The sequence below is a fragment of the Mobula birostris genome, chromosome 23 (assembly GCF_030028105.1).
Source record: "Mobula birostris isolate sMobBir1 chromosome 23, sMobBir1.hap1, whole genome shotgun sequence".
NCBI lineage: Eukaryota > Metazoa > Chordata > Chondrichthyes > Myliobatiformes > Myliobatidae > Mobula > Mobula birostris.
In genome coordinates, this window is record NC_092392.1 from 14,822,558 (window position 1) to 14,841,378 (window position 18,821).

An 18,821-nucleotide genomic window follows, 5' to 3' on the forward strand; every position below is an offset into this window, starting at 1 on the left:
TTCTTTGGCCCTGCATCTGCTCATATTTTCTCCAAAACTGTTACGTGTGGTCAGGAGAGTGTTTGTATTGGTGACACATATGCCCAGCCTGTATTTCTGGTCTCATCTGCCCTTCTGTTTGTTTTATACTTGAACGCTGAGGCAGGGTGGCTGCAGAACATGATTACATTCATCAGGGAACAACAATTGTGAGCAGTTATCACCAGAAAGTTATGCATTTGCAATCAGTTTGTAGTATCAGTGAGCCACTCTCTTTATCCTTGATGCAGAAAGGACTCCTGGTCACTTGTCCAGACAGAGTGTCTTCCTTCTACAAGCAGCAACATTGGCTGCTCGCCATTCCAGTTCCATGAGGCCAGTATTTACACTTCTGTCAACTGCTCCAGCTGGAACAGGGTCACCATTCAACTGCCTGAATACGTTGCATCCAGGTACAGTTCAGAAAGGGGAGTGGTCGATTCGTGCCATTGCATTGCTAACTTTTTATTACCTTTGCACTTTGCTTTCACCTTATTGTTTATCCTTTTAAAAGATGAATGTTAATTTTAGGAAAGATATTCTTAATGCTTTCCCCACCACTTTTGACATTCCAGATGGTGGTGAGAATACCTGCTTACCATTCAACCCAGAAAGAGCTACATAAACATTCAGCAGATAAAAGCTAACGATTACTTCCATCCCCTGTCCATTGCCGTAGGCTAAACCAGATTGCATCCAAGCTTAGTGTGTTATTTGTCTCTGAGCTGTCATATCCTGTCTGGCTGACAGAGCTTCGGGCCTTCTGCAGCTGAAGCCCTTGATCATGTCTTTCTTACCTCAGACAAACTGTTCCAATTATCTCCAGGGCATCCAGCCATTCCCTATGGAGCACAACTCAACCTGTACAACTGCCAACTTCCATACCAGGTTCAGACTCAGCGGTCCCCCATCCCTTCACATTTTTGTCAGGCATGTTGATTCATAATCCATCAAAACTTTGATTTTGAAATTCTTATTCTTGCGTTCAAATTCCTCTCCCTTTCTCCAGAGCTACAACCGTCCACGAACTCTTTCACCTCTGGCCTCCGATACAATTTCTTTTTGTTTCAGTGTTAGTAGCCATAAGTAACTAACTTGAGTTTTGGTACCAGAGCTACATCTTATTAAACCTATTTGACCATTGTTGCTGTTTTCAGTGCTACTCAGTTCCGATGGATTCAGAAGGAGGGCGTCACGGAGAAACAAAGCTGGGGAATTGACAATGTCTACGTTGGCGAGGCCTGCCCCAGACTGTGCAGTGGGCATGGATACTGTAGATCTGGAACTGTCTGCATCTGCGATGAAGGTTATCAAGGTATGAGTGGGGAAAAAACCTAGCATACCTGATTATGATAACTCCTAAACGTGCAACTTGAAGATGTAGCGTTATTTCTTCACATCTTTCAAATCTGATAAAAGTCTGAGGACTCATTTTAAAAAAAGTGATACCATTGCTGGAGGAGATTGCTTGGTTAGAAACAGACAGCCCAAAGCAGAAGAAGTATTTTGGAGCAAGGGCTAGGTGTCGAGGTAGGATAAAGGTAGGTAGGTGATCTGTGTTTTGAGGAAATGTTACTAAATAGCACATCTCAGAATTTGGCTGTTTTAAAGATTTGGTGGTTGATCTGATGAGAATGTTCTCCAGGAAAATATCAGAGCCAGATGTTCATTACTTTTTTTCTGTTTGTGGATTGAGCTTGGAAGAGAACAGAAGAAGCAGGGAGGTAGTTCAGCGGAGAGAATGAAACACGGGCAATGATTGAAGAAGTAAATTAATTGGTGAATTGGGCAAAGATTGGAAGCCATATTGGCAGTTGAAACATATGGGATGGAGATCCAGAAAGCAAGATTGGAATGGGTCTGATTAAATAGAAAGGGAGTGAAGAGGGATCAGAGACAGGAGGTTCCATAAATAGGAGAGATGGAAGAAGGGAATGACTAAAAAGACCTATATTTGGGGATTGCTTGTAGAGGTAGGTCTGATGGCTGCAAAATCAGAGGAGGTTACAGAGATAAAGGGCTCAACATGCAGAACCAGAGTTTTAAATTATGTCCCAGGAGTTTAGAGGGCTAAATTTTCCTTTGTTTAACAGTATCAGTAAAACTTGATTAACTTGGAGCTAATTAGTTTAGAAAAGCTTGACAGTCTTCATTAAAATGAAACATGGTTCAAAAGAATAGTAATTTTGTTATAAAATAACCGATCTGATTCCTGAGTGTGGGTGATCCACACACAAAAATTGGAAGTTTAGGTGCCTTCAGAGTCTTGAATGTTTTAACCTCCCATCCTAGACAAATCTCCCTCTGGAGATTGAAAAAAAAAATTACATCTGTTATTTCAGGCATTAAGTGCCTTGGCTCTCTGAGGAGATGGTATTGCTTTGCTCAAACAAACTATATTGATATCTTTGAAAATATGCAAGCAATTTGATACGAGGTAAGTACAGTAGTGAACTTTGCATGATTTGGAGGAGCTAATAACTTTGGACTTGCTGTTCAAAGTTATCAGCTCCTATTGTTATCTATTTTCATAAGGAGTTATGTCTGCTTATGCCTATGTCTGGTGCAGTCTCGCCAGGGGAGACTAATTGCTGTGAATAGTCACCAATTATTATCTCAGTACGACTACTGGGATGGGGGAAGGTGAATTGGAGAGTCCTTGGTGTTACTGCTCACAATGTCTACTGTTCCAAAAGGATTAAAAAAAACTAATGTGTGGAAAGTGCAACATTTTCCATTGCTTTGTAACTGAAGTGTATTACCACAGATGTGTACTGTATTCATATACATTTATCCATTCTTTAGGTATAATCAATTTGTATTTGTTCAATTATAGCTAAAAAGCTGCTTATGTTCCATGTGCAGGAGATGACTGTTCCGTTCCAGTTAATGACCTGCCAAGTTACATCAAAGACAACTTTGAATCATCCCGTGTAACAGAAATAAACTGGCAGGTGATTCAGGGAGGCGCGATTGGCAGTGGATGTGGACAGCTAGCACCCTATGCCCACGGGGAGTCTCTGTACTTTAATGGCTGTCAGACGAGACAGGCTGTAACCAAACTTCTGGATCTGACCAGGGCCAGGTAGACTTCCTTTAACAAACACCTGTGAGCTTTTGCTTTGCTGGGAGTGTTAAAGCCTCTGTGGCTTTCCGTGAAATATTGAAACATTTTTTCAAAACTACATGCAAAGGGAAAGCATATCCCTGTGGTCATGGTGATTTCAAAAGAAACTTCCTTGTCTGTCTCCTGCACAAGAAAAGAACATTGAGAAACAGAATTATGCATTAGTTTTTGTGAAAATTACGTATAAGGACAACCTGATTGGTTGACACCTCATTATCATCATCAGGTGCCATGCCTAGTTTGAGATTTGACTGCCATGGCCCACACACTCCTGTTTGGGTCAAGTGGATCAACCCATTGGTACACATTTCCAGTTCTCTGGCTGCTGTCCCCATCATCATTTGTCTTTGCCTTCCTCTTGCTTTCTTCCCTTCAATCTTTCCCATAATTACCGTGCATTGTAACTCCTCTTTCCTAATCACATGTCCAATGAAGTTACGTTGCCTTTTCATGATCTCACACATTATTTCTCTTTTTGTGCTTGCTCTGTTCATGACATCCTCATTAGATATTCGTTTCGTCCATGATATTCTTTGCATCCTCCTCAAAAACCACATCTCTGCTGCTTCAATTCGTTTCTTCATGTTACTAGATATTGTCCAACATTCTGAGCCATATAACATAACTGGATAAACGTAACATTTCAGTACTCTGAGGTGGGTTGTCATGCCTAGTTTACTGTTGGTCAGTATATTCTTCATTCTCGTAAAGGTGTCTTTTGCCATCCCTATTCTTCTTTTGATGTCCATGTCGCACCTGCCATCTGATGTCACCTAGCTTCCTAAGTAGCAAAAGTTCTGTACTTGTTTTATGTCTTCCCCGTTCACTTTCAGCCTGTAGATAGGATTCTTCTTCTTTTTGGATATCATCATACATTCTGTCTTTTTGTAATTGATAGATAGACCCATTTTTGCACTTTCTTCAACAACTATATCAATTAAGTTTTGTAGTTCTTCCTCTGTACTTGCAATTAGCACAGTGTCATCCGCATATCTAAAATTATTGATGTTTTCACCGCTAACTTTGGTTCCCAAGATGTTGACACCTACTTATGGTTATTCAGATAAATGGGCTGTCCAGGGGACTGTGTTCAGTTGAACTCAGGAAAGTAAGTTTTAATATAAAATTGATATCAAGATGATTGTTCCGCTACAATCACATTATGGTTTGTGAACATAATATCCAAGAATTGTTTTTAACATATGGAAGCTCAGTCAAGCTGTAGAGCAACAGATCAAGTGAGTCTTGAATCTCCGTGTCCTAAATTGTATTACGGTGCTTAAGGGTGTATTAAAATGTGTAGGAGATGGATATTTGGAATTTCACTGTGAGTTTTCCACTCTAACGACAAGCCACTCACTGAAGGAGTGATTGTGGGTGACTGCCACCACCTGGGATCTGGAGCTCCCGGCTCTGACAGATCATCCTGAAACAATCAGTAATCTGGCTCCAACTCATAGCCTTGGCTGGCCTGATGTGACCCCTTCTACTATAATGAACAGAGCTGTTCCAGGAAGCAAAATTGCTCGCAGATGCTAATGAAAGCAGAATGTGGGGAAAAACTCAGCAGAACATGCAACATCTGTGGGAGGAGATGCAGTGTTGATGCTTTGGTTCACGAACCTTTCATCACTCCTCAGTGATAAAAGGTTTATCGCCTGAAACATTAACGTCATCTCTCCATCTCCAGAGATGTATGACTTGCTAAATATTTAAAGCAGAGGTTGATAGGTTCTTGATTAGTAAGGGGGTCAAAGACTGCGGGGAGAAGGCAGAAGGGCTGAGGGGAATAAGAAATTAGCCATGATGGTATGGTGGAGCAGATGCAAAGGACCAAAAGGCTTAATCCTGCTCCTGTGTCTTATGGTCCTAATATTTTCAGCATATTTTGCATGCTTTTTAAAATAGAGATCTGGATTTGATTTGGGCTGCTATTCTAAAAATGTTACTGAAACACCTTTTAAAATTGGTGTAATTTTATGTGTGAATATAGGCAATGACTGAACTATTTTACAAAAGAAATTCCTTCAATCTTTTCTACTTTATAGAACTCTATTCATATAAAATTACATTGTCAATAAGATTGAGTAAATGTGTTAAGTATGCCTTGGGTTTAAGTATTTCTCTGAACTTTGAATGAAGTGTAACTTTGAGGTGTAATTACTGAATAGAAACTATTTTCTTTGCTCCTTAGCAAGATCATGTTTGTGCTGCAGATTGGCAGCCTGTCACGTACAGCAAGCTGCAATATTGACCTGACAGACCCCAACATTGCAGACAAAGCCATCTTGCTACAGTACAGTTTGAATGGTGGAATTATATGGCATGTTATTGCTCAGCACCAACCAAAGGATTTCATACATGCCCAGAGGATATCTTACAACATCCCATTGTAAGTGCCAATTTTTTTTGAAATCACTGTGTATAATGGTTTATGAAAGAATGCTTAATCAACAACACACTTAGATGATTACTCAAGTATTACTGAAATATGAAATACACAATAGTAACCAGTCTTAACAGAATCTAATCATCTACATGTGATAATCATCAGCATTACCATCATGTCCCCCAACATCAACATCCCAAGGATCATTGTTAACTAGAAACTTAACCATATAAATACTGTGCTACAAAAGCAGCCTGGAGGCTGGGTAGCCTGTGGCAAGTGACTCATCTCCTGACGTCCTAAGTCTTTCCACCATCTCCCAGGCAAGACAGAAATGTGAAAGAACGCTCTCCCATTTGCCTAAGTAACTGCAACTCCCACAGCATTCAAGATGGTCAACAGTATCTCGGACAAAGTAGGCCTCAGGGCAACAGGCTGAGGGTAGCAGACACCAACAGAATCAACAAACTCATTCGTAAGGCCATTGATGTTGTGGGGGTGGAACTGGACTCTCTGACGGTGGTGTCTGAAAAGAGGATGCTGTCCAAGTTGCATGCCATCTTGGACAATGTCTCCCATCCACCACATAATGGTCTGGGTGGGCACAGGAGTACATTCAGCCAGAGACTCATTCCACCGAGATGCAACACTGAGCGTCATAGGAAGTCATTCCTGCCTGTGGCCATCAAACTTTACAATTCCTCCCTTGGAGGGTCAGACACCCTGAACCAATAGGCTGGTCCTGGACTTATTTCCTGGCATAATTTACATATTACTATTTAATTATTTATGGTTTTATTACTATTTAATTATTTACCGTGCAACTGTAACGAAAACCAATTTCCCTCGGGATCAATAAAGTATGACTATGACTATGACATATTTCCTTTACTCCCCGTACACCCATGACTGTATTGCCACCCACAGCTCCAATTTGCTAATTAAATTTGCTGATGACACTACATTGATTGTCCTTATCTCAAACAATAAAGAGGTGGCCTACAGGGAAGAAATCATCTCTCTGACACAGTGGTGTCAAGAAAACAACCTCTCCCTCGATGTCACAAAAACAAAGGAGCTGGTTGTGGATTACAGGAAGAATGGAGACAGGCTAACCCCTACTGACATCAATGGATCTGGGGTTGAGAGGGTAAACAGCATTAAGTTCCTCGGCATCCACATCACTGAGGTCCTCACGTGGTCTGTACACACCAGCTGTGTGGTGAAAAAGGCACAACAGCGCCTCTTTCACCTCAGACGGTTGAGGAAGTTTGGCATGGGCCCCCAAATCCTAAGAACTTTCTACAGGGGCACAATTGAGAGCATCCTGACTGACTGCATCACTGCCTGGTATGGGAACTGTACTTCCCTCAATCGCAGGACTCTGAAGAGAGTGGTGCGGACAGCCCAGCGCATCTGTAGCTGTGAACTTCCCATGATTCAGGACATTTACAAGGACAGGTGTGTAAAAAGGGCCCATAGGATCATTGGGGACCCAAGTCACCCCAACCACAATCTATTCCAGCTATTACCATCCGGGAAGCGGTACCGCAGCATAAAAGCCAGGACCAACAGGTTCCGGGACAACTTATTCCACCCAGCCATCAGACTGATGAACTCGCGCTGATTTGGGTGAACCCTACATTACATTGACTGTCTATTTATTATAAATTATTATAAATTACTATGATTGCACATTGCACATTTAGATGGAGACGTAACGTAAAGATTTTTACTCCCCACGTATGTGAAGGATATAAGAAATAAAGTCAATTCAATTCAATTCAATACAGCCATTCTCTACCCTAAATATTTAATTCCTCCTTCACCAGCGCACAATGGCTGTTGTGCTTAGCCTATCTATAATATGCGCTGTGGTTATTCAACCAGGCCACTCTATCAACACCACCTAAAGCTGTGACCTCAGCACCTGAGGAAGAGAAGAGCTTCAGGCACATGGAGAATGTCCCTGTAGTTTCCAATCCAAGTCGCACGCTATCCACACTTAGAAACACGGCACTGGAGCTCGCTCCCTAACAACCTTGCGGGAGTACCTTTGCTTGAAGGACCACAGCTGCCCCAGAAGCTAGCTCACCAACAGTAGATCCCAACCTTGTCACTGATGCCTGTACTCCATGCAGGAGGTATTTAAGTTTAAATTATTCATTAGCAGACCAAGGTAATGAAGAGAACCACATAATATTTGTACCTTCTGTACATTTTCTAAACTTCATTCAGTTTAGAGCTGCTTATTACTATTTCATTTTGTACCTTAGCTCTTTACCACAATTTTTCCACCAGTTTGCATTGATGAAATGGCAATTGTTTTGACCAAACACATCATGCTGCACCTATTACAGGTCTGTTGGTTGCCTTGACAGTCTTCACTCTCCAGGGCACAGGCCTGGGCAAGGTTGTATGGAAGACCAGCAGTTGCCCATGCTGCAAGTCTCCCCTCTCCACGACACCAATGTTGTCCAAGGGAAGGACTTTAGGACCCATACAGCTTGCACCAGTGCCGTCGCTGAGCAATATGTGATTAAGTGCCTCGCTCAAGGACACAACACGTTTCCTTGGCTGGGGCTCGAACTCACAACCTTTCAGGTAGCTAGTCCAATGCCTTAACCACTTGGCCACGTGCCCACACTCAATTACAGTACTGCCTTTTTTACCTGCAGTCAGAATCAGCACCACCTTTTTTCATTGGATCTAATGAACCATGTGTCATTGTTACTTCAATGAATTCCAACCTTGACCCAGGTTTTCCTTTATTTAACCCACTGGACTATGAAACAGTAAAATTATTATTTTTCTAATTAAGGTCATCAACCATTCTCCAATCATATCCAAATTTTCTATTTGCCAAGAAATAAGATTTCATGTTTTTTTTCTAGTCTGGTAAAAATGTGCTATGTTTTCTCGATCAAATCATGAAATTGTCAGACTTCTGGAAGCTATTAGCATGGTTTACACTCAGAATTGTGCATTAAACCAAGACGTGGGCAGTTCATGAGGTAATTAGGTTCACTTGACAACAACTTACTGCACAGCTTTGTCAGGAACGCTTGAGTCCCTCAAAGGCACCCTCTCCCTCGCAGCTCCCTGATGTCTGTAGTGGAGGAAAGAGTTGTTACAGAGGAAGAGGAGGGAATCCCTAGATTTGATGAAACACAGGTGGCAACACAGGTCCCAGGAGGAAGGTCCTGTGGGCTGGGGGTAGATAGCAGGGGCAGGGGGGCAGGAAGCACACTGGAGTCTCTGTCACAAAGCCCTGGTAGGATGCTGCTCCAGCAGTAAGAATCTCCACTCAAACAAGCAATGGCAAACAAGTTATACATTTGTACAAGACATGTCAGGGCAAGCTGCAGCCTATTGAAATGGATCAAGGATTCATTCACTGATGCGTGTTGATCAGCACAGGTAGTTCTGCAAAGGAGAATACAAGAGTTTATTTTTGACTGGATCAACCAAGCCAGTAGTCGTACAGTCGTGGCTGTAATATCAGCCTCTCAGGAATTGTTCATTAACCAGCTGAATGTCTGACCGAGTTTTGCAGGCTAACCTCACAGTGCACTCGGTGTTGATCCTCGGTGTCAGGGAAAGTCACATGGCTGGCTGTTGCTCACACTGACACATCGCCACTTTTGTTTCCCGTATCATAGTTGTGAAAACCCTCATTGATGTCTCGTGACTGCGCCCTTCTGCCAGCTTCCTACTCCCAAATCAATAACACAGCTGAGAAACATTCGGGCTTTCAACTGAATCATCTGCAGGATTTTTAAAAATTAAAAAATAATTAGATCCATCTTTTGACCTCACTTAATTGATAAAATACCTCTGCATACATAACTTTTCTGCCCAAAGTACCAGCCCACAAGGCAACATCCCTCCAGTTTAGTTCTCCCCAGCACCGCAGTTGCTCTGGATTGAGTCAGGTACCCTGGGAAAGGTTAGATAGAGACTCTCACCTTTCTGCAGTCCAGTTAATCAGCGGCGTTGGATCACGGAATGACAGGAGCCTCTCAACAGCTGAGGCCTGGGAGAGCCCAGCTCCCGGCAGTGTGGACCAGCCTTAGCAGGGAGCAGTAAGCTGGCTGATCTGTCAGCTGCTCTGTAGAGACATGGGTAAGCACCAGTTGTTATTACAGTGACTCCAGGTGAGCACTTCAGACGTTCTGGCCCTGAGAGCCATCCATGCTCTCTCATCCGATGAATGCAGAGACTGACCACTTTGTCTGGGCTGCTGACTATGATTTTAGTGCAGAGGAAATTTACAAGGATGTTGTCTGCATTGGAGGGCGTACCTTATGAGAATAGGCTGAGTGAACTTGGCCTTTTCTCCTTGAAGTGACAGAGGATGAGAGGTGACCTGATAGAGGTGTATAAGATGATGAGAGGCATTGATTGTGTGGATAGCCAGAGGCTTTTTCCCAGGGCTGAAATGGCTAACACTGGGGACATAGTTTTAAGGCGTTTGGAAATAGGTACCGAGGGGGTGTCAGAGGTAAGTTTTTCATACAGAGTGGTGGGTGCGTGGAATGCACTGCCAGCAAAGGTGGTGGAGGTGGATACAATAGGGTCTTTTAAGAGTGCCTTAGATAGGTATCTGGAGCTTAGAAAAATAGAGGGCTAAGTGCTAGGGAAATTCTAGGCGGTTTCTGAAGTAGTTTACATGGTCTGCACAACATTGTGGGTCGAAGGGCCTGTAATGTGCTGAAAATTTCTATGTTCTATGTACCTACAGGAAACTTCTGAATTTAATAATGTTATGAGAGCTTGCTCGTGTAGGAGAGTCAATATACTGTGTGTTTTAAATCCAGTGGACAGTCTGCCTGGGTAATTTATACCCATGTAGTAATAACTACAAAGGAAATCACTTTTCATGAAAGCTTAAACAAAATATCCTGAAATGTTTTGAAATTACACTAAATAACATCTTGATCTTTGTTGCCACAGAGAGGCACGAGTTAAAGGGGTACTACTAAGATGGTGGCAACCACGTCACAATGGAGCAGGCCATGACCAATGGGCTTTAGATCATGTGGAAGTGGTCTTGTAAGTACCTGAGTTCTGTGTTGTTATTTATTCTTTATTTGTCTGCAGTTAGAGACAAATTGAGAACTATCTGAGTGTCGGTGCTGTATTCAGCTCATTTCCTTTGCTTGCAGGACACGTAAACAAAACTACATGATGAACTTCTCAAGGCAGCACATGCTCAGGCATTACTACAACAGAAGGCGAAGGTCGCTCAGACGAAACATTTGAAGAATTACAATACATTTCTGTCATGCTTCATGATTTTAATAAACAAAGCACTGTTTTTAATGAGGGGCCAATATTAGATATAGGAATGTAATGAAATAAATTAGTTTGAAGAATATATGACATCTTTTACACACTGTGAATTGATGAATGAAGTGGCTTATATTCTTAAATGTATTGTCTTTTACTCTTTTTTGTGGTTGTGTGCTATGTGATCTGTTGCAATGTCAGTTTCTGTGGCAGTATATTAAAATAAATGTAGAAGTACTATTTACTTTGCGATGTATTTGTCCTTATGGTCTAATGGCTCAATGATTCAAACAATATCAAATGGTGCTCATCACATACAAAGCTGTGTAAGTTAAATACATTTATATAAGAGGGTTGTTAAGTTAAATGTGGATTGCTGAATTCTTTTAAAATAGAATCTAGAAGTGAAAATAAAATTCAAACTGAGCCTGTTAAAAATATATTGAAAACACTTTCACATCAAGATGTAAAAAATTGGTATGCACTATTCCAAATAACTATAAATGCAGAATTAATGCTCTAAAGCAATTACTTACTTGAGAATTTTAGGAAACTAAAAATAAGGAAAAATGAAAGGTGTTGGATGGATCTGCCATGGTTAACAAAATTGCAAATGATGAGGTGTTTCTGTTTGTATATTATCAGTAAAACTTCACAAAAATATAAAAAAAACTTCCATGTTCAAAAAAAGAATTTCAGAGTTGGAAATTTTATTAAAAGGTGGTGATTTTTTTTGTGAAATTGAGTAGTTTGCTTTTTAAAGCCTTCAACACCATTAGGAATGATCTTGTATTGCAGTTTAAGTGTGTATATCCTAGTTGAACGTTAATATTGTTTTAATGTAATTCCTTACTCCAGCTGTCACTTGTGTTCTCTGGCAGTAATTCATTGGTGATGATGTTTATTCAGTATGATAAATTGGTGTTAACTGTGTTCATTTTGAACAGTTTCGACTGATTGAAAGCTGGGTCATGTTTGTAACTTCTGAGTGGAATTGTGTTGTACTGACCTAGCATAGCTATAACTGCAACGTGACATTATCTAAAATTAGATAGAGTGACTTAATATGTCACTATATTATTTACTGAAATAGATCAAAACTTCCCTTCAATAAAGCTATTATCACTGATATTAATTGCTTTATGGTGATCATTTTGCAGTTAGTTTTTTAACTATTTTATAATAGTGACTGTACTTAAAAGATACTATATTGGTTGTAAAGCACTTTGGAGCATGCTGAGGTTTTACAGAAATTAAATTACTTTGCTTTTTTTTTAATTTTTCTATGTATTTTTTGTAAGCAGTTTAAAGAGCCTGGCTCTTTTCAGTAGAATAATTAATGTCAGGAGTCCTGAATTGTATCAGTCATGTGTCAATTGTATTGTGACCATTATGACATCATTTCCTTCACAAATAGCTGCTGATGTGTTGCCTAATCACTTGAAAAATAAACCAAAGAACTCTCAAGCAATGCTGAGAAACTAGTATCTTTTGATAAATATGAATTGCATTGCCAACTGTATCAGCGAGGGAATTGAAGTTAGTAACCTTCAAGTAGCTGTTACAGATATTGCTAACAGGAAATACTAGAAATACTCTATGTAACAGTTCAGGCAGAGCATATGGAGCAAGAAAGGTTAATGGTTCGAGCCAAATCTCTCTACCCACACATACTGCTTAACTAGATAAGTATTTCCAGCAATTTCTGTTTCTATTTCAGACAGACCACTAGCTTAACATGTTAACCTCACTAAGGTCCTTATTTACTTTATTAAAGTAAAGACATTATTCATTTCAGAATCTGTTTTAATCCAGGAAGCAGGTACACATCAGTAAATCAATGTGGATCTTAAAAATGAGAATTTATTGCACTACATATCTGTAACCTGGCTACAGTAAATGATTATGATTGTACAGAGGAGACAGGAATTGATGCTCCTGGTAGAGACAAAAGATTAAGGGAAGATGGGTGGAATGGGACATCTGTAAGAGCTGACATATATTTGATGGAGTGAATGGCCTAGGAAGTCTTGAGAAAATCACAGTAACCCCTATAATAGAAACTTATTTGATGCTTTCTATCATTTGTATCAAATTGAAATACATTTGGATGTAATTAATGTAGTATTTCCTCTGACTGCCAACATATCTTTGGCAAAAGTAACAGAGAAATCTGAGGAGATACTATAAATAGCCACTTGTACAATTTGACCCAGAGGTTCCATGAAACATTTTCCAATGTTGGTGCAGAAAATTAGGAGAAAACAGGTGAAATCTCTTGCTCACAATGCTTAGGTTAAAAAATATTAACAAGAGAATTTTAATTCTAAAATTAAGCTGAGGGTTTTGAACACTTAAAACCTGATAGATTACAGCCATTCTCTATACAGTATTGCGCATTTACTCTCCAGTATTGCAAGCCACAATTATAGTGCAACATCAGTGGCATCAACAACACACGGGTAATAAAACAGGCCGTTTACTAATTATATTTATTGAATGCATTTAAAATCTTTTGAAATATCTATATAGAAAATCTTAACCCTTCCACTCTCTTCCAAATACAAAGATTTACGAACTATTTCAAATGTTATTGATTGCATATTTTCAGCAAACTAAATGCCACCATGACATTTGAATCAATGTAGAGTTTCATCAGTCTGTGAGTGCACTTCCACAATCTAACCAAGAGGTCTAAACTTCCACAATGTAACCAGATGTATTTGAAAATTTAGACTGTCAATTTACTTTCTATAGCCTTTCTGGTTTTACTCATCTGTTATTTCAGAATCAGTGACTTTAATTGCTACAGTGCACCTACACTCTTCCAGCAAGATCATTGGTTCTCCTGAGCTTTGGGGTCCTGGTGGAAGCTTAGTTCGGTACTATGCTTCAGGTTCAACAGAAGTTTTGTTGTCTATTCAGATATTGCTGATTCCCTGGGCTGCAAATTGTTCAAGTGATTGGTTTCATTTCTGGAGGCTTCCTAGATAATGGATGGTAAGTAACAATGATTTTAACAGGGGTAAATAACCCTTCTGCAAAGCTTTCTTTGTTGCATTACTGACGTACATTCTTAATCAGAAAACCTCTCGGTTTTTTTTTTGCACTACCTTACTTCCCATTTTTCTATTTTCTATTTATGATTTATAATTTAAATTTTTAACATTTACTAATTTTAACTATTTTTAATATTTATTATTTGTAATCCAGGGAGTGCGAAGCGCAGAATCAAATATCGCTGTGATGATTGTACGTTCTAGTACCAATTGTTTGGCGACAATAAAGTATAAAGATGATCCATGCAAAAGAGTAGCTTTGAAATATGATGTACAATGCATTAAGTCTGTCCCCTAAAACCCTCGCTCATTTTTATAGATGCACCATAGAAAGCATTCTTCTAGGGTGCATCACAACCTGGTATGGAAGTTGTTCTGTCCAAGACCGGAAGAAGCTGCAGAAGATCGTGAACACAGGCCAGTACATCACACAAACCGATCTTCCGTCCTTGGACTCACTTTACACCGCACACTGTCGGAGCAGTGCTGCCAGGATAGTCAAGGACACGACCCACCCAGCCAACACGCTTTTCGTCCCTCTTTCCTCCAGGAGAAGGCTCAGGAGCTTGAAGACTCGTACAGCCAGATTTGGGAACAGCTTCTTTCCAACTGTGATAAGACTGCTGAACGGATCCAGACCTGGATCTGGGCCGTACCCTCCAAATATCTGGACCTGCCTCTCGGTTTTTTTTACACTACCTTACTTTCTCTTTACTATCGATTTGTACTCCAGGGAGCGTGAAGCGCAGTATCAAATATCGCTGGGATGATTGTATGCTCTAGTATCAATTGTTTGGTGACAATAAAGTATAAAGTAAAGTCAGTCATTTGAAATCTATCTCTGTAGTAATAACTGGATTATAAATGTCACTGATCATGATAAGGCAGCTGATATGGCAGGTGCACACCAGTTAATACATATTGTTCTACTGCAACTGTATTTAAACAGACATGCTTTTTAAGCCATAAACCATTAATAAGTCTAATTGCTTGGACAGAAGACCTTGACGTGAATTGGAGACTGATGTTGGTGCACAAAACATGAAAATTAGAAAATATTTGTACATTTTCAATTTCAGGTCCGAGGAAACAAGCAAAAACTGCTATATTTAATTGATTTTTTTGTTAAAGGGAATCCCCTGCTGTTTCTGGGACGACTAGCACAACAAATGCGGCAGAAAAATATAATGAGACAATATGCAAATATTTCCTCAGTGGAAATATAGTAGCCCCTCCACTAATTACCGATTCATGGATGTCAATGTGATATACTTGCTTCATGCACTGGTCAGTTTATTCTCACTTCTTGCAGAATTTATTATGTTCAGAAGATAACCTTCCAGATAGACTGGAAAGCTGAGTGCAGAGGCGAGGGTCAGGTTGATTTCGCTCGCTTTCTCGCCATGTTCATCCCTCTCTCCTGTGGCTGTTATCTCTGCAACTTTCGTGGTGTTCTTGCCCCGCTAATATGATGAACTGAGATCAAGGCTTGGGCCTACTCCAACTGCTCAGGTAAGTGGATCTAAGGACTTAATGTGGTTTGGAATGCTATTGTTTCCTCCTATTATTTGCATGATGTGCTTTTTCCCTTTTTCTCTCCACAGTGATTATGGTCTTACTTTTTGCTTAAAATTGGGTTCTTTGGGTTTCTTGCTTTGTGGCTGCCTGTAGGCAAACAAATCTCAAGGTGTATAATTTACATATTCTTTGATAATAAATGTACTTTGATGTTGATATCAGTGACATTTTTAAGAGAATTATCTTACCAAGATATAAGATAGCTGTCGCCTCTGGTAGGGAAATTAATAGCAAGAGGAAATAATCCTAAAATGCAACCAAGTCTGGAACTCAACACCTCCCTTTGCAACTGTACCCTTGACTTCTAGACCAACAACGTGCAATCAGCAAGGATAGGCAGCAACACCTCTGCCACGATTATTCTAAACACTGGGACCCCCATAAGGCTACATCCTCAGCCCGCCCACCATCACCACACTACTCCTGTATACTCAATTGAGTGGCCAGATTCTGCTCTAACTCCATCTACAAGTTTGCAAATTGATACCACCGTAGTGGTCTGTGTCTCAGGGTACATGAAGGAGGTAGAGAAAGCCTCTGTAAAACAGCAGAGTTGGTCATTGACTTCAGGAAGTGGGCAGTGCACATACTCCTGTTTATGTCAATGGCGTTGTGGTTGAGAGAGCAGAGGGCTTCAAGTTCCTAGGAGTGAACATCACCAACAGCCTGTCTTGGTCCAACTATGACCAAGAAAGCTCATACTGTTTCAGGAGACTAAAGGAATTTGATACGTCCCATTTAACCTTCAACATTTATATTGCTGCGCCACAGGAAGCATTCTATCTGGATGCATCATGGATAGGTATGGTAACTGCTCTGCCATGATTGCACAAAACTGCAGAGTTGTGGATGCACCTCAGTACAACAAAGAAACGAGCCTCCCCTCCACGGACTCTGTCTACACTTCCTGCTGCCTCGGTAAAGCTGCAAGCATAATCAAAGATCCCACCTAGCCTAAATATTCTCTCTTCCTCTCTCTCCCCTTGGGCAGAGATAAAAAATGTACCTGAAAGCAAATGCCAGCAGGCTCAAGGACAGCTCCTATCATGCTGTAAAATACAGTTCAATCTTAACTTCACTGTCTACCTTATTATTAACTTGCACCTTACTGTCTACCTGCACGACGTTTTCTCTGCACCCGTTACACTTCATTCTGCATTCTGTTATTGTTTTCACATGTGCTACCTCCAAGTACCAGTGGAAATATCAGGAAGTAATTTGCAAACAAAGGGCTGTTTACCCCATTGTTATATATTTCTTTTTTAAGGCTTTGATGCGGAGTCAATAGAACTTTAAACTTTAAGAGATTGCTCAGGGCATTTAGATTATGAAGACATGCAGCCCTCTTTTATTGTCATTTAGTAATGCATGCATTAAGAAATGATACAATATTTCCTCCAGTGTGATATCACAAAACACAGGACAGACCAAGACTGAAAAAAACTAACAAAACCACATAATTATAACATATAGTTACAACAGTGCAACAATACCATAACTTGATGAAGAACAGTCCATGAGCACAGTAAAAAGTTCAAAGTCTCTCAAATGTCCCACATCTCACGCAGACGGGAGAAGGAATAAAAACTCTCCCTGCCATGCCCGACCACAGTCCGACTCTGAGTCGTCCGAAAAACTTCGAACCTCCAATCAGCTCTCCGACACCGAGTACCGAGCGCCATCTCTGTCCGAACAATTCGACCTCAATCTCGGTCGCCAACAGCAGGCAAAGCCGGGGATTTTGAGGCCTTCCCTCCGGAAGATTCTCATTTAGTCATATGAATAGATTTTTCACAGATTAAATATATTGGCTTCACTAGTAGATTTTTTTGCAGGGTTTAAAAAGAAAATATTAATTTCTGAATCCATTTGTCTCCAATCCAAAACCTGGAAGAACCATCACGAACTCCCACAGTCCCTGATGATCCTATGATTTCAGTCGCTGAGCAGCCTTCAGGAGGTGAACCCACGAAAAGTATTCTGGCCAAGTACGAAAGACCTGTGCTCATCAACTGGCTGGAGTGTTCACTGAGATCTTTAGCATCTCATTTCGGCAGTCTGAGGGACCACTTATACCAGTGCCTAGGAAGAAAGTGGTAACCTGCTTCAATAACTATCGTCCAGTAGCACTTACATTGACAGTGATGAAGTGCTTTGAGAGGTTGATGATGAAACGTATCAACTCCTGCATGAGAAACGTCATGGATCTGTGCCAATTCGCCTACTGGCGCAACAGGTCTACAGCAGATACCACCTCATTGGCTCTTCACTCAACCCTGAACATCTGGACAGCAAAGACACATACATCAGGATGCTCTTTATCGACTACAGCTCAGCATTCAATACGATCATCCCCTCAAAACCAGTCAATAAGTTTCAAGACCTTGGTCTCAATACCTCCCTGTGCAATTGGATCCTTGATTTCCTCACTTGCAGACTCCAGTTTGGATTGGCAACAACATCTCCTCCACAATTTCCATCAACACAGATGCACAAGGCCGTGTGCTTAGCCCCCTACTCTACTCACTTCACACTTCGGCCTGTGTGGCTAAGCACAGTTCCAATGCCATATTCAACTTGGCTGATGACACCACTGGCAGAGGCCAAATCAAAGATGGTGATGAATTAGCATATAGGAGGGAGATTGAAAATCTGACTGGGTGGTGCCACCTCTCACCCAAATATCAGCAAGGCAAAGGAGCTGATTATTGATTTCAGGAGGAAGAAGCCAGAGGTCCCTGAGCCAGCCCTAATGGGATGAGAGGTGGACAGGGTCAGCAACCTTAAATTCCTCAGTGTTATTATTTTGGAGGACCTGCCTGGGCCCAGCACATAAGAGCAATTACGAAGGAAGCACAGTAGCGCCTCTACTTCCTTAGGAGTTTGCAAAGATTTGGCATGACATCTAAAACTTTGACAAACTTCTATAGATGTGTGGTGGAGAGTATATTGACTGGCTGCATCACAGCCTGGTATGGAAACACCAATGCCCTTGAAAGAAAAATCCTACAAAAAGTAGTGGATACTGTCCAGCCCATCACAGGTAAAACACTCCCCACCACTGAACACATCCACGTGGAGCGTTGTCGCAGGAAAGCAGCATGCATCATCAGGGACTCCCACCAGCCAGCTCAAGCTCACTGCTCTCTGTTGCCATTAAGAAGGTGGTACAGGAACCTCAGGAATCACACCACGAGCTTCAGGAACAGTTATTACCCCTCAACCATCAGGTTCATGAACCAAAGGGGATAGTTTAATTTAACTTCACAGCCCATGGATTCAACTTCAATATTTATTGCTTATTTATTTATTTATGTTTGTATGTATACATTTGTATTTGTTGTCTTTTGCACACTGG

General features: G+C 40.9%; 1 protein-coding gene and 1 long non-coding RNA gene across 4 annotated transcripts in view; one reads left to right on the plus strand and one right to left on the minus strand.

Moving 5' to 3' along the window:
- Positions 1-12,274, plus strand: part of LOC140186845 (reelin-like) — a 319,577-nt gene extending 307,303 nt beyond the window's left edge. For all 3 annotated transcript variants that reach the window (XM_072241501.1, XM_072241502.1, XM_072241503.1), the window contains 6 exons: positions 270-431; positions 1,176-1,333; positions 2,884-3,103; positions 5,340-5,537; positions 10,491-10,589; positions 10,703-12,274. In XM_072241501.1, coding sequence (XP_072097602.1) covers positions 270-431; positions 1,176-1,333; positions 2,884-3,103; positions 5,340-5,537; positions 10,491-10,589; positions 10,703-10,799 — 934 coding nt within the window. In that variant the 3' untranslated portion in view covers positions 10,800-12,274. The remainder of the gene's footprint in view (positions 1-269; positions 432-1,175; positions 1,334-2,883; positions 3,104-5,339; positions 5,538-10,490; positions 10,590-10,702) is intronic.
- The window catches only part of LOC140186847 (uncharacterized), a 71,856-nt gene that overhangs the window by 20,009 nt on the left and 33,026 nt on the right, over positions 1-18,821 (minus strand). The gene's annotated exons all lie outside the window — the stretch shown is intronic.